The sequence below is a fragment of the Motacilla alba genome, chromosome 6 (genome assembly GCF_015832195.1).
Source record: "Motacilla alba alba isolate MOTALB_02 chromosome 6, Motacilla_alba_V1.0_pri, whole genome shotgun sequence".
NCBI classification, from domain to species: domain Eukaryota; kingdom Metazoa; phylum Chordata; class Aves; order Passeriformes; family Motacillidae; genus Motacilla; species Motacilla alba.
In genome coordinates, this window is record NC_052021.1 from 19,236,558 (window position 1) to 19,249,632 (window position 13,075).

General features: G+C 42.4%; 1 protein-coding gene across 12 annotated transcripts in view; it reads right to left on the reverse strand.

Moving 5' to 3' along the window:
* SLC16A12 (solute carrier family 16 member 12) overlaps positions 1–13,075 on the reverse strand; it is a 33,394-nt gene that overhangs the window by 7,925 nt on the left and 12,394 nt on the right. For 9 of the 12 annotated variants that reach the window (XM_038141557.1, XM_038141558.1, XM_038141553.1 and 6 more), the window contains 3 exons: positions 4,504–4,710; positions 2,753–2,856; positions 1,352–1,495 (listed from right to left, as the gene is read on the reverse strand). In XM_038141557.1, the coding sequence (XP_037997485.1) occupies positions 1,352–1,495; positions 2,753–2,856; positions 4,504–4,613 (358 nt within the window). In that variant the 5' untranslated portion in view covers positions 4,614–4,710. Of the gene's footprint in view, positions 1–1,351; positions 1,496–1,720; positions 1,934–2,634; positions 2,857–3,844; positions 4,460–4,503; positions 4,711–13,075 lie in introns of those variants that run through there. The other 3 variants (XM_038141561.1, XM_038141562.1, XM_038141563.1) reach the window with 3 other exon arrangements.

The following is a 13,075-nucleotide window of genomic DNA, read 5'->3' on the forward strand; positions in this document are numbered from 1 at the left end:
AAATCATACTTTATTAGGCATACACACCATTTATTTTTCAGTGAGTTGGCAAGGGGAAATAGTTCTCAAAAAAGCCAACAAATGTCCTTTGAAAAGTGGAAAGTTAGGGCTGAAAACATTTTCATGCCTCTTAGAAGGAACTCTGCTACTTATTGACACTCCCTAATCTCACCTCTGCTTCACTCTTTGGTTTCAAGTCCTGCTGCTTTTATGGATTTAGACATTCACTTGCTGTGGTCCCATCTGCTCTCTGGGTTGGGGACACCACATCTAGCCTTTACCAACAGTTCCCCTCTCTGTTAATCAGTCCCCACAGGTTAAAAGTTCGCTGCTTGTAATGAACTTGGCTCTATACTACTCCATGTACAAGCTGTAACTGCCTTTGCACCATGGTATTCACAGCAGCTCCCACTAAAGAAGCCTCAGAGGTATTAGCATGGTTTGTAGCACAGTTCCTTGAGTTACAAGAAGCCTTTTTTTTGTAATAAACACATTTTGTCAAAGATTAACATTGTAATACAGGAGCAACAGGCGCTAAAAAAAGGATTTTTTTTCTTTTTTCTTTTTTTTTTTTTTTTTTAAACAAATAAGCTGTTGGCAGCATGTGAACTGCAGTAATTCCACCAACTCGTTACTAAACTCCAGGGGACCAAGTACAAGGTCTTATATCACCGTGGCTACCAGGTCAGTATTAATGAGGAAGGAATGTCAGTGTGACCACAGGCCCCTCTCAAGTTCCTCTGTGCACAACACACACAGGCAGATAGGACAGAGCAAAGATTTGTTTTCACCATACCTGAGCAAAAATGGAGGAGCTGCTACAGCAAGACTACCAACCAGCAATTTTTTTTGCTGTTCAACTGGAATGTAATGCAGACAAAAGTAAGGCTGAGCTGCCTGGTATTCACCAAGAGCTCCTCTATTCTTACTTACATTTATGTTTTGGTTAAAACTTTTTTTCCCAAATATGCAAAATATATTAGGGCAATCTAGAACTTCTACTATAATAAACTCCTCCCAAATCCCAGACAAAACAGGGAAACCTTTTCATGTATACCAACTGCAACAGCAGTCTTTCCTGACCTCCCATAATTTCAGAACTTTATCGACAGTCCTCTACTCTAATAGAAGGTAAAGTTGCTCTTGCAGGGTGCTGCAGTTGTGTGATATGAGATCAGTCAGTGCTGAAGCTCTCGCTGGCACAGCCTCTCGTCTACAATCATGGGAATAGGTATGAGTATCTCTGTACTGACAGTGCAGTGTCAATATGACATGCAGAAGAGATCACCCATCATTTTTAGCATTCCTGTCTTGTGTTCTGGCAGCAGCAAAGGGGCTGAATGCATCCTACCTGTGAGGACTCCTAATGATAAGTAGAGGTGTTCCAGACTGGTGGCGAATGAGCTCAAAATTAGTCCAGTAGATGCAAGCAGCCCTCCTAGCATGATCCCAACTTGGCAGGATACGTGATTACTGATTAAACTCCCAAGCGGGGCTTCAAAGAAACAAATAAAGCTGGTGGTTAATGGCAGGTCCTCAGGCACACTTCACTGCAACAGTTATAAAAGAAAAGGAAGCAGAAGGGAGCAGGAGAAAATGGTGTTTGCAGCTACAGAGTGGTCTTCCAACATAATCCTGTCACAATGGCATGAGCACCAAATATAAAGAAAAAACTTCTAAAAGTAATTTTTCTGAAAGTGTGAATAAACCTGAAACTTTCAGTACTTTTCTCAGCGGCCATTTCTGTAGATCAAAGTCATTATGGAACACAGCTAATCTGCAGTGTCAAGGGGTCAAGACAGGTCACAGGAACAGCCCACACTGTTCATTACTCCATGTTTACAACACTCAGGCTTTTCCCCATCTGGAATTTGCACTTCAGCCCTCAGTAACTTTAGGTGTCCTTCCTCACAACTCCCTGGCCTTGTGGGCTCTGGGTTAGACCCAAACAGGAGAGGTCTCACATCTTCTGGACAATCTCCAAGGCTGCTACCCCTCTCCTGCATTTCTCCAACACCAATGTCTCCCATATCACCCTGCTTCTACCATGGGATGTCATCACCAACCCTCTCCCCTTCTACTACCTGCAATGCCAGGGCACGGTTACCCCTATTTCTCTTTTCCCAGGGATATAACCTGGCTGTCACAGGAGAGTTGTTGCATCGCATTCTGGCTGTGCCCCTCTGCCTTTCTAGCAATTCTTATGGATTAACCTCTTCTAGAGGACTAGGGCATGGATTTTCACCAAGCTGTACAGCTTTAAAGCAAACCCGTGAGAAATTCAGTACAACTGCTGTGTTGATGCACATGATTTTTAATAATAGCAAATTTTCTTTTAAGACAGAAGACTATTTGTAAATATACACTTTTGATAAAAGGAGGATGGTTGTCACTTGATCTGGAGGCAAGATGTACATCCTGTGCTACATCTCAAATATGATTCCAATCAAAAGGCAGAGGAAACAATTGCTCAGTTAATAGCTCTCAAACATGAGGTGTCCCAATAGACCTGAACAAAAGTACATTTCTGAAAAATTAGATCACTTCACAAAACAAAGTTCTGCTTCTTCTCTTTAGTATGAAGACACTCCCTTGCACAACTGTGTTGAGGGAAGCAGCTTGGATATACCATACCCCAGAGATCCCACAGCAGCACTCTTTCCCAGCTGACTCCACCAACTTGTGAGCATGCTAAAAACAGATGGAGCCGATGCAAAAGTAGCCACATTCCTCTTAAAAGGGTAATACACACCACAAAGCATTGTAGCACAGTCGACAATGGAGTGGATCCAAGCAGTTCTGGCATAATCCTGCCCAAAGTATGCCTGAAACTCCACAAAAAAAATGGAGATGCATCTAGGACAGAAAACATGAACACCAGTCTGTTAAACATGGAATATTTGCCTCACAGAAAACACTGTTCTCACTCTTCAAGTATAAGAATACCCACTTGAAGGTTCTCTCCAGCTCCTGGGAAAATCAAAATTGTGGTTGTGAACATTATAATATCACATGTTTCTTGCTGGGGTATCTGCTGCTAGAGTTTTTATGACTCAGAGTATTTTGAACTAAAAGGAAATTGAAATGTTAATTCTCCCCAGCAACTTATAGCCCATATGATGATGTTGCTTCCCTGGCACACAAAGCCCTGGCTTCACAGTCATTCACTGGCCTTGTTGCTCGCTATTCCACACCCACACAAATTTGAGGGGTCAATATAACACCTACAGAGCAAATCCCACCTGCAGCTGTGTCCTCATGGATGGACAAGAGCAAAGTAACTCCTCTTAAACAGAGAATCAAAACACAGCAGGAGCCTGTGGAACTTCCAGCACTTTAATAAAACGTTTCCACGAGAGGTTACTTTGCTCAACTTGACAAGTGTTACTGTTCAAAGTGTCCCTGCGGCAGAACAGGTTAAAAGGCTGCATAATTTCATTCTGGTTTCTGGATCAACAAGAAATGCCTTTTCCCTCTCCCTTTTTCCCAAATCAATGAATGACCACTTTCTCCAGCTTTTTTTCTTGCACATATTTCACTCTTCTATGTAGTCTAATGTGTGCCAGCTGTTTGATGATTTCCTGGATGTAACACATTGCACATATGAACACAGAATTAAATCCACTAGGAATTCTTCGCTGTTATTAGGGTATTGGTACATTTGTATGCATTAACTAACACTGTATAAGTGTTTCTATCCTCTTCTGTGCTGTTGACTCAAAAACCCTAGATCCCTAAACCTGGGAGCTTTATTTAAAAAGAAAAAAGAACTTTAGGTAGGAAACACTGTATTTACATTATACTGACTGCCCAACAAGACACTCTTTCAGTTTTCCTCACTTACCAGGGTGCTTAACTCTCTGCTTAATATAGGTAAATTGTCCATGTTCACACACACCAGGTTCCTCTATCTCCAGTCGACATCAAAGTCAATGTGAAAGCAATCTCACCCCAGATTGTGTTATGTTTATATGTGAGGCAGCAGTCTAGTCCTGCTCTTTCTATTTTGAGAAAGTATTTTCTGCATATTTTGGATACCAGAAGGGTGCAGAGAGGGGTCTCTTCTCTAGGGCTTGGACCTTCTCAGGCAGGACAGCACCTGAAACGCTCGCAGTAGGAGAAGGGGGTATTTACATGATTTTCACATTTCAGAAGTCACGCAAATTCACTGGGACTGGCAAAAATGAGCACAGCTGTGGGCTCAGAGGGACACGGTGAACCCAAAGAGACCCTACATGATTCCTCCCTCCCCAGCCAAACCACCGCAGCCTGAAATAGCTCTACCTGCCCCAGGCCTTGATTGTGTAAGAAACCAAGGAGCGGGTGCTGAAAGCTAGAGCAGCTGTCAGAGGTGGCGAGACTAAAGCCAGAGGGCTCATAATCCCTTGGTTGCCCCCGCAGCCTTGGGGGTTTCAGGAGATAACAAACCCTCTCCCTAAGGCGGAAAAGGAAAAAATGCTAATGCCACAAAGAGGCCAGCAAGCCGAGCAGCAGTGCCTTTACCTTGTCACGGCCCTGGTGCAGATCGTGACGAGGAAGCAGCCAGCTACAATCATCCATCCCCAGCCTCCGTCGGGAGGGCCGGCGCGCCGGGCCCGGCGGGGTGCGGCCATGGCGGTGCCTCCGCTCCTCGCCTCAGGCACAGCGCCGGGCTCCGGCCCTCACGGCCGGCGCGGGCTGGGCCTGCTCGGCACACGGGGCTGCGGCCATCTGCGGAGGGAAACAGAGTCAGGACACACTGCACACGCTGCAGCCCAAACGGCGGGGCCGACACCCTGCCTCAGCTCTCCCTACCGCAGAAAAGGGAGCGCCTTCTTTCTCATGCAGTTCATGAAAATTTGTTGGAACAAAGAGGGGCATCAGAATTTGAGCCAGTGTCTGGTACCGTGCTTTTCATGATAATTTGGGTGATTTTCCAGCACTTGCATCCTAGCACACAATACCCTCTTCCCCTGCGTGTCACTGCGTACGTGTGCAAGTCACTTTACTGCTGCCAGTCCTTATTCACCTCCGGCAGGCTGCCCCACTCATGCCATCCCTGGCCTGAACTGTATTTTCAATTGCAATCTATACTCAAACTAGCTACTCTTCCTTGTACACAATTTATGCAAAAGTTTTGTTTGAGAGAATACAGTTTTCACCTTTGTGCGGGAAGGGAATATTTACTCCACAGCCAGAGCAGATCTGATGATAAAATGACCTCTGTCTTCTCACAAGCTAAACCCCAGAGGAAAGCTGTAATCAGCTGGACACAGCAACTTAATTTTGTGAGCATGGACAGTTCACAGAAGGTTAGAGCTAGCTTGTCTACTAACCACTTAAATCAAAACTTAAATGTCTGCATCCAGGCCATCAAATTGTCTCTAAACACACACTGGGTGCTGCAGGATACTGCAGGAGACCCACTGGCACCCACTGGATGCACCCTAGGTGAGTAACTGAGTCATGTGCTTTGCTAAGGGGACCAACAAAAAGCCCTCAGTCCTTTGGCATCAGTGACTGAATGGCAGGGCTCAACCAAGGGACCTGAAGTGCCCCAATTTTCTCAGTGCAGGAACACGCACTGCTGGCCATCAGTGCCAGATTTCAGTCCGTGTTTCTGCCATCACCAGCAAACCCTTAGCCTCTGGATGGATCAAAGACTTATATGACATAAGCAGAATATCTGGGATGCCTTTCAGTTTTGCTTGAAGAGAAAGCTCAAATACCTTCTATCTCACCTAGCTACAACAGATGCTGAGTATGCAAGATTCCCACTGATGAGAACCACAGGCTTCCCAGGAACTGTTACCTGTTACGGCAGGTCAGAGGGCTACAGAGCCACCTAAAATGGCAATTCAAGAAAGCAGCTACATGGTAAACAGTGGCGCATCCTCAGTCCTTGAAGCTGCTCAGACAGGTGATGCTCAAGGCTTGACTGTGCAAAGCCCAGAGCTTCCTGACCCAAAACCGCAAGACACTCTAGAACTAGCCCTAAACACCATCACATCTGAACCTTTGAGAAGTGTCCGTCAGTGGTCTCCTTGAGATATCCAGAGATGCAGCTTAAAACCAAAAACAGAATTACTTTAAGAAAACATATACATACTGCCAAACTCAAAGGTGAGCAAAATAGAAGAAAGCAGGAATGACAAACAAAAAACACAACTTAGTAATATAGTTAGGTGGAGTTTGCTTAAGCACATGATCCATCACAGGGGGATCCTGAGCACTTCTGCAGAGTCTTTGCAAGAAGAAGCTCCTTATTTTGGGTCTGAGCTGTATCTTTCATTTCCCCTTCTACAGGAATGAAGAGGGGTGGGGTTTTTTTTTGTTTTTTTGTTTTCTGGGTTTTTTGTTTTTTGTTGGGGTTTTTTGTGGTTTTTTTTTGTTGTTGTTGTTGTTGTTTGGTTGGTTGGTTGACGGGTTTGGTTTTCTTTTTCAAGTTTTGATTATATAGGGTGGAGGAGGAACTTCAAGGAATGCCAGAATGGATAACAATAACCCTTCAATAAGAATAAAAATATACAAAAATTTTCAGAGGACTCAGCAATCTCCACATACAGAGCCCTAACTAATTTTAATGCACAAACAGTAGTATCTGGGTGGCATGGCCTCAGCCTAGATCTCTGGCCCAACTTCCCAGGCAAGCTTCAGCTCAGGGTTGAGTTCACATTTTTAGCTGTACATTAACGTACTTGGGAAGAATTTGATGACATATCAGGCTAAGTAAACATAGATTAGGTGTTTGGTTACATGGTTACTTGCTGTTATTTTCCCAGAACCCTGCCAGCAAACATTTAATGAGATTACAAGCAACTGAAAACAACCATATTATAAAAAATGCCAGGCCAACAGGAAAAGGCTACCCAGCCTCCCTATAGCAGATTAATGCAAACCTCATCTCCTCAACTCCCCACTTGCTTCAAGGAGTGCTGTGCCTTTCACAGCCACTGAACTTATAGGCAAGTTAAATTATTACCTTTCTTGTTGCTGCACATGTCTGAAAGCTCTTATTATGTCAACCTGACAATTTCATTCAGAGGGTAGGAAACTTCATTTGCTTACACCCCAGTGCTGTTTTTTAATTATCTGTATGGTGGATAGTACAGACTGTGGACTCTGCAAATGAAGTTGAACAGCAAGAAAGCACACTTTATCTGAGCAATCATGTCCTCCCCCTTCCCAAGTGCCAGTTTGCTCTCATGTTGCATCTTTTTCTCAACCTTTCTGGTATAGGAGAAGACTATTTTTGAATATTTGCTCCACTGTAAGGCCTGGCAGCATTAGCTGCCATTATAATATATCTCAGATGTACATGAAAGTTCCTGCTGCTTGAGACAGCTGAAGGAAAGCAGGGTTAAAATATAATCTCACAAAATAGCTCTATACTTTGCTAGATAATTTTCACCCAAGTGCTAAGTAAATGGGCTTTGCTGTGAGTTCAAAGATGCAAGTGGGGTGAAGATGGTACAAATTCTGCTGATCCTTTAGAAAGCCTTAGTTACCCAATGTGTCCTGGCAGCTCACTAAACAGGGACTCTGCTCCCCCAAGTTAAAATATTAGGTTTAATTTGGCAGGATAAATAACCCATCAGTTACTTCAGCAGCTGTTTTTGAGAAGCCTAGACAGAAAGCAAGTGCTCCTGAGAGCACCTCCCTTACTCAGTCACTCAGCAAGCAGAAAGGAGGGGGTGAGGTTACTAAAAAGGTACTGCCATAACCTTGCACCTCATCACAAGGTCCCTTTTGCCAGGAAAAAAAGCACAAAAATCCACGGCAGCTTAGCAACCAGCCAGCACAGGGACAGGAGCCCCTGACCTTTTAAACAGCTCACAGCCAGCAAAGCGCGTGCTGCTTCCTCTGCCCACCTCTCCTGCCACCCTAAAGGTTTCTTTCTCTGAAGTAATTCATTCAATAATGATATCACAACAATGTGAAGATGCAAAGCATTTATATTACAAAGGACAGAGGAACAGCAGGTACAGTCACTGTGGCCTGCCTGGGACCAGGGCTGGGTTTTTCCTACCTTGTTCACCTGCTCCATTTACAGTGCTGGCAACTCCCTCATCTCAAGAAATACCACCTCCAGTGCTTTTTGAAAATGATCCATTTGCAGAGGAATACAGCTTCAGCCAGAGGAACAGGCATAGGGTGAGGTTTCTATCACAGCTGCCCCACAGCAGGAACACACAGATCCCAGACCATAGTGGGGGTCCCACTCCACTACTTTCTTATTCTTCACCCTATCCTGATTATAAAAAATCAAAATGGCTCTGTGTGTTTAGATGCCTTTGTAATTTCTTTCAGAACTGCATGGAAGGATTCTGTGCAGTTTGTCCCAACGGAGCTGGCCCAAATGTGTATTACCAGCATAAATAAGCACAAAATACAAGAGTTTGCCTGTTCCATAATGCAGGGATGCACATGTCAGAAAAATGAGAAAGAGACTTATCTAGAATTTTCTTTCTGGACCAGTGTGAGATACATCCAAATAGTTAAACGGTATGTGCCATTTGCTGCCTTTACCATGAAGATGGGGTGGCAGAGGCCTGAGGAGCCTGTGACAGTCTCTGTGCCCAGAAGGCCAGGACACACTTCCAGAACAGGTTCATGCACACCAATGAATTTAAACTGCACTTCTCTCGTGAACAACAACACACACAGCTTTCAAAGTCACTCTAAGAACATTCGTGCAGATGAATTTTATGAAGAACAAGTATAAAGCAGTTTAATATAGCTGGAGAAGATTCATTAATGCGTGAAAGGTAACAGAACTGCATATATTTACTACATTTAACTTATACACTTTAACCTATAACCTTAACTCTAGGACAGTAACCTATAACCTTAACTCTAGAGCAGTTTACCATCTTCTTGTATTTACCCTATTCTCATAGCTCTAGGACACATCTTCTTTATTGTTCTTCAGATTGCACCAAATATTATTTCTAGGCACTTGCTACATTCATGTTGACCTCTTGTTTTAATACTCTCTCGCTTTCTTTTCCCTTTGACTGCTGCATCTTCAATGAAATGAAAATTAAACAAACTAAAGAACTATGAATAAAAGAAAAAACAAAAAGGGTGCAGTATGAGTATCAAAGACAGAAGAGGAAGAGAGAAGGAAAAAGCTAGCTAACAAAAATATGTATGTTCTGTGGGACAGTGGAGCACAAGATTAAATATTTTACAGGTTTTGAAAGAGTTCATTTCTTTTGCATGTCTGGAAGGATCAAGGATGACCACATCTGGCCACTGACCAGAGTCCTTCACAGAAGTTGGCTAGCTACCTGAACTTATACAGTAGAGCACATTTAAATGGGACATGGTATTTAATATGAGCACAGAAGATGCAGACAGCTGCAAACCCTCTACAAACTCTTTTTTGGGTTTTTTCCTGTTTGGAAAAAACAAGACATTGTTTCAGCCTCTTTTGCTTCCCCATATTTCCACACTAGCAATTGCCTATCATGCTAGGCACTACAGGCAGCATTCTGGCAGGCAGCTAAATTCTAAATTGTTCTTAAATACATGGAAAATAAAGACTTCAATTCTGTACAGCTCTTGGGATGCAAACACTATTTCTAATCTAATCTATTTTGCTCCAGTCAACAGCTGTCCCATTCTGCACCCTGAGTTAGCTATTTAACTTAGGTTAGAAAGAACAGCTTGTTTTCATTTCAGCAGTCTGTTTATCAAGAATTATATGATTATGACTTTGACTTGTTTAAAAACAACCCAAGAGGTTCTCTGCAACCCTATGTTCCTAAATAAAAATAACTCCATTGAGCATCTTAAGGCTGTTACTCTACATTGTCAGCTTTTCTCTTTTAGAGTAAGTGTCTGTCCAGTCTCTAGACAAAAGCAAAGTTTATGTTTTTCTGAAAAGAATGGCTGATGAATCCATGGAAATATTCCTTGTGTGAGCAAGTAATTGTGCAGATTATGCACGTCTTCACAAGCAGGGTACACGTTCTGTTTCTCTGACCTCCATAAAATCAATATCTCTCCAGTACTGTTACAAATGGTTAATAAAAGAGCTGCTTACCTGAAAGTTTATTTAGGGAATTGTACCAGAATCAAAGTAAAAAAAAAAACAACCCCAAAAAATCCCAAAACAAAACCAAAATCCAACCTGACTTTTAATTGTTGCCATAACACTAAGACAAGATGCACATCAAGACAGATTGTAGTAAGTGCTTCATACTTTTTCCAGTTTTTTATCCATATTATTCCTGAATAAATATGGATTTTTATTTTTAAAATGTGTAACCACTTTTATACATTTAAGGAGGGATTTCCCTATGATACCAAATAAAAGCAACATTAATAATCTATTTTTTTGCAGTAGTACTTTGAGGCTTCTAATCATAGAGCAGTGTCACAGGGCATCATACAAACATCTGATAAAACTTGCCCTCCATCCAAAATGTATCCAGATAGAGAAGATAAAATGTGTAACAGCCCAGTTTATTAACTCCCATCACTGTGCTGAACAGCAAATGTTCTTTGTTTGCTTCAGTTCATGCATTTGAGGGAGGTGGTTGCTGGAGACAGACGGAGCAGGAAAAGCAGCCTGGAAAGCAAAGGGATGCTAAGCAGCTGGTAGAGAATGGAGGTGCCAGAGAGGGGAATAGGTGAGTGGGGTGACACAAAAGAAGAGTAAGAGTGTAGAAGACTCTCATTTACCCAAAAAGTAAAAATACTAAGAGCTGAAACATGAAAAAGATGGCAAAAGGAAAGGCTGTAGAGCAGTACAATGTTCTTTAGCTGCTCCTGTACCAAGCAGTCACTGGGAAAGGAAGGGCCATGCTTGCCTCCCACAGCAATCACTTTGCCACACTGGCTCCTTAATTTGTCAAAGCTGCTGGAAATTGCTAAATCAAATGGTGCAGCTGGAGCCACAGCAGGAGTAGTTACTGTCAGTGATGAGAAATGCAAGGTGACCATCCCTTGTCTCTTAAAACCATTGTGTAGGGCTTAGAGAAAACCAACAGCCTGACAGAAGGGGTCTACAGAAAAAGGTTAAGCAAATGATAACAGAACCCTCTTGACTCTTTTACATAGCTCCTGTCTAGGTTAGTCCTTAAATAATGCAGTTTAACTACACAGGGTAAAAAACACAAAGGAATATTTTTGTAGGAAAACGCCTTTGCAGAGAAAGCTTGACTTTAACTTAACTCCGCCTGAAAATGTGCATTTTTGATTGATGCTCTTAAGGGCTTTTAAACAGGCACCGTTCTCATAATTTCATTTCTCACTGTGATAAAAAGAAGAGAGAGCCAGACAATTTTCCTTGAGTACATGGCTGTTACTGAAATCTGAGCTGAGACTGTCAGTGAGTACATCCTTAGCAAGGCTGTGGTCACACATGTTCCATCTTATGACATCAACATACATATGTGTCAGAAATCTCTGATGTTTGCTGTTTTTCTAATATCTCTCAATTTTTCAGTATCCCTACATTTTCCTAATGTGGAAACAGATGGTGGGTAGACAATGGTTTTTGGAATGGTTTTTTATTTACTTATAATTACATTACATTTATCTGTTAATTTTAAGTTTTATAATATATCATTAATGATGATTAAACATTTCTTCAAACACTTCTCATTTACTGTTAAGCTTAAATATGTGATAGTACAATAATTTTTCTGAGCCAGTCCTATCTGTTCAAGGATCTGTGCACTTCTCTGGATCAGGAACTTATTAGTGTTCTCTTACAACTTTAAAGAAATGTTAAGGTCTGACCATAATTGTTTGGAAATTCTGAAAAAGTTTCTTAATCAAAGTGGTCTTCAAGTGACAGTTTTCCCACATCTGGTATATGATTTTTTCCATCTTCAGGACAATCTTGCCCTGAGAAGGAATGCCACTGCAAAGCTGCAATGGAACATGTGAGAATAGCACATTTTTTTTCAGGCCATTACAAAGTCAGTCTGTGGAAATCACTACTCTCCCCTTTCTTCACTGATTCTGCACCCCAGATTCTACTTTGGTCATAAAGATCCATAAATTAACCTCTCTTAGGTTAGCTGGAGATGACCTGGTGCATCATATAACAAGCAAATGCTGTTCTGATCCCTCCAGAGAAAATTAGGGTGTTCTCAGGCAAGACAGGAGTGCTCAGGCACCACAGTGCAGCTGTGCCTGGGTAAAACTGAGGGGCTGACAACATGGAGACACGTCTCCCTCAACACATCTGGAAGTGCCAAAGGCCACCCTAAAGCTGTGGCTGCTGCCAGCTTTTGTGTCTCTTCTCCAAAAAGAAATGAGTGCTGATGAACACCAGTTCCAGCAAATGTCCTTGGTGGGGAGTCCCAGCCTGAGGAAGCACTGACAACCCTTCTGCAGTGTCCAGGAGAGGTGACACCCAGTCCAAGTTCCTGCTCAGCAGAGGAGATCCAGGAAAGCAGGAGACAAGGCCAGGGGACACTTGAATGCCCTCACCTAGAAGTCTCAGTGATATGCTTAGATAGCTTGTACCTGTACTTGGAGCTCTTTCACAGTTATCACCTTTTCAGCCTTTCTGTTTATGGAAAAACCTTGTTCAAGCCACGCAAAACTAATTTGGTTTATAATGTCCTTGATGTGCCTGCCTGGGTTTTAGTAAGATTCACTTTAACAAGGACATATTTTCCCCACGTTCTTGAAAAGTTCAGAGCCCAAGTGGCATTGTTGGGTTTTTAACAATTCACACAGAAAAAATACTTTTCACAGTTAATTTTCAAGATGTGAATCCTACACAAGTGCTTTCCAAAAGGAAAGGAGATGATTACTTTAGAAAACAAATTCTGTACCTACAGAACAAGTTATCCAGAAGGTTGTCTGTATTTATCTGATGGTTTAGGGCTGCTGATAGCAGCAATTCATCATCATCTTCAATGTGCAGTATTTGCCAAAGCTAATCAGGCATGGAAAGGCAAGGCAGGGTATTTCCTTTTCACACAAGCTTATGTTCTGAAACAAAGCTATTAGGAACCTTGATGCCATGCCTGCTCTTCTAGTGGACAATATGCACCATTATGATAGCAAACTGTCTCTGTGACTATCATTTGTCTTAGGGGGTTTTCAGATGAAATTTTAAACTCTG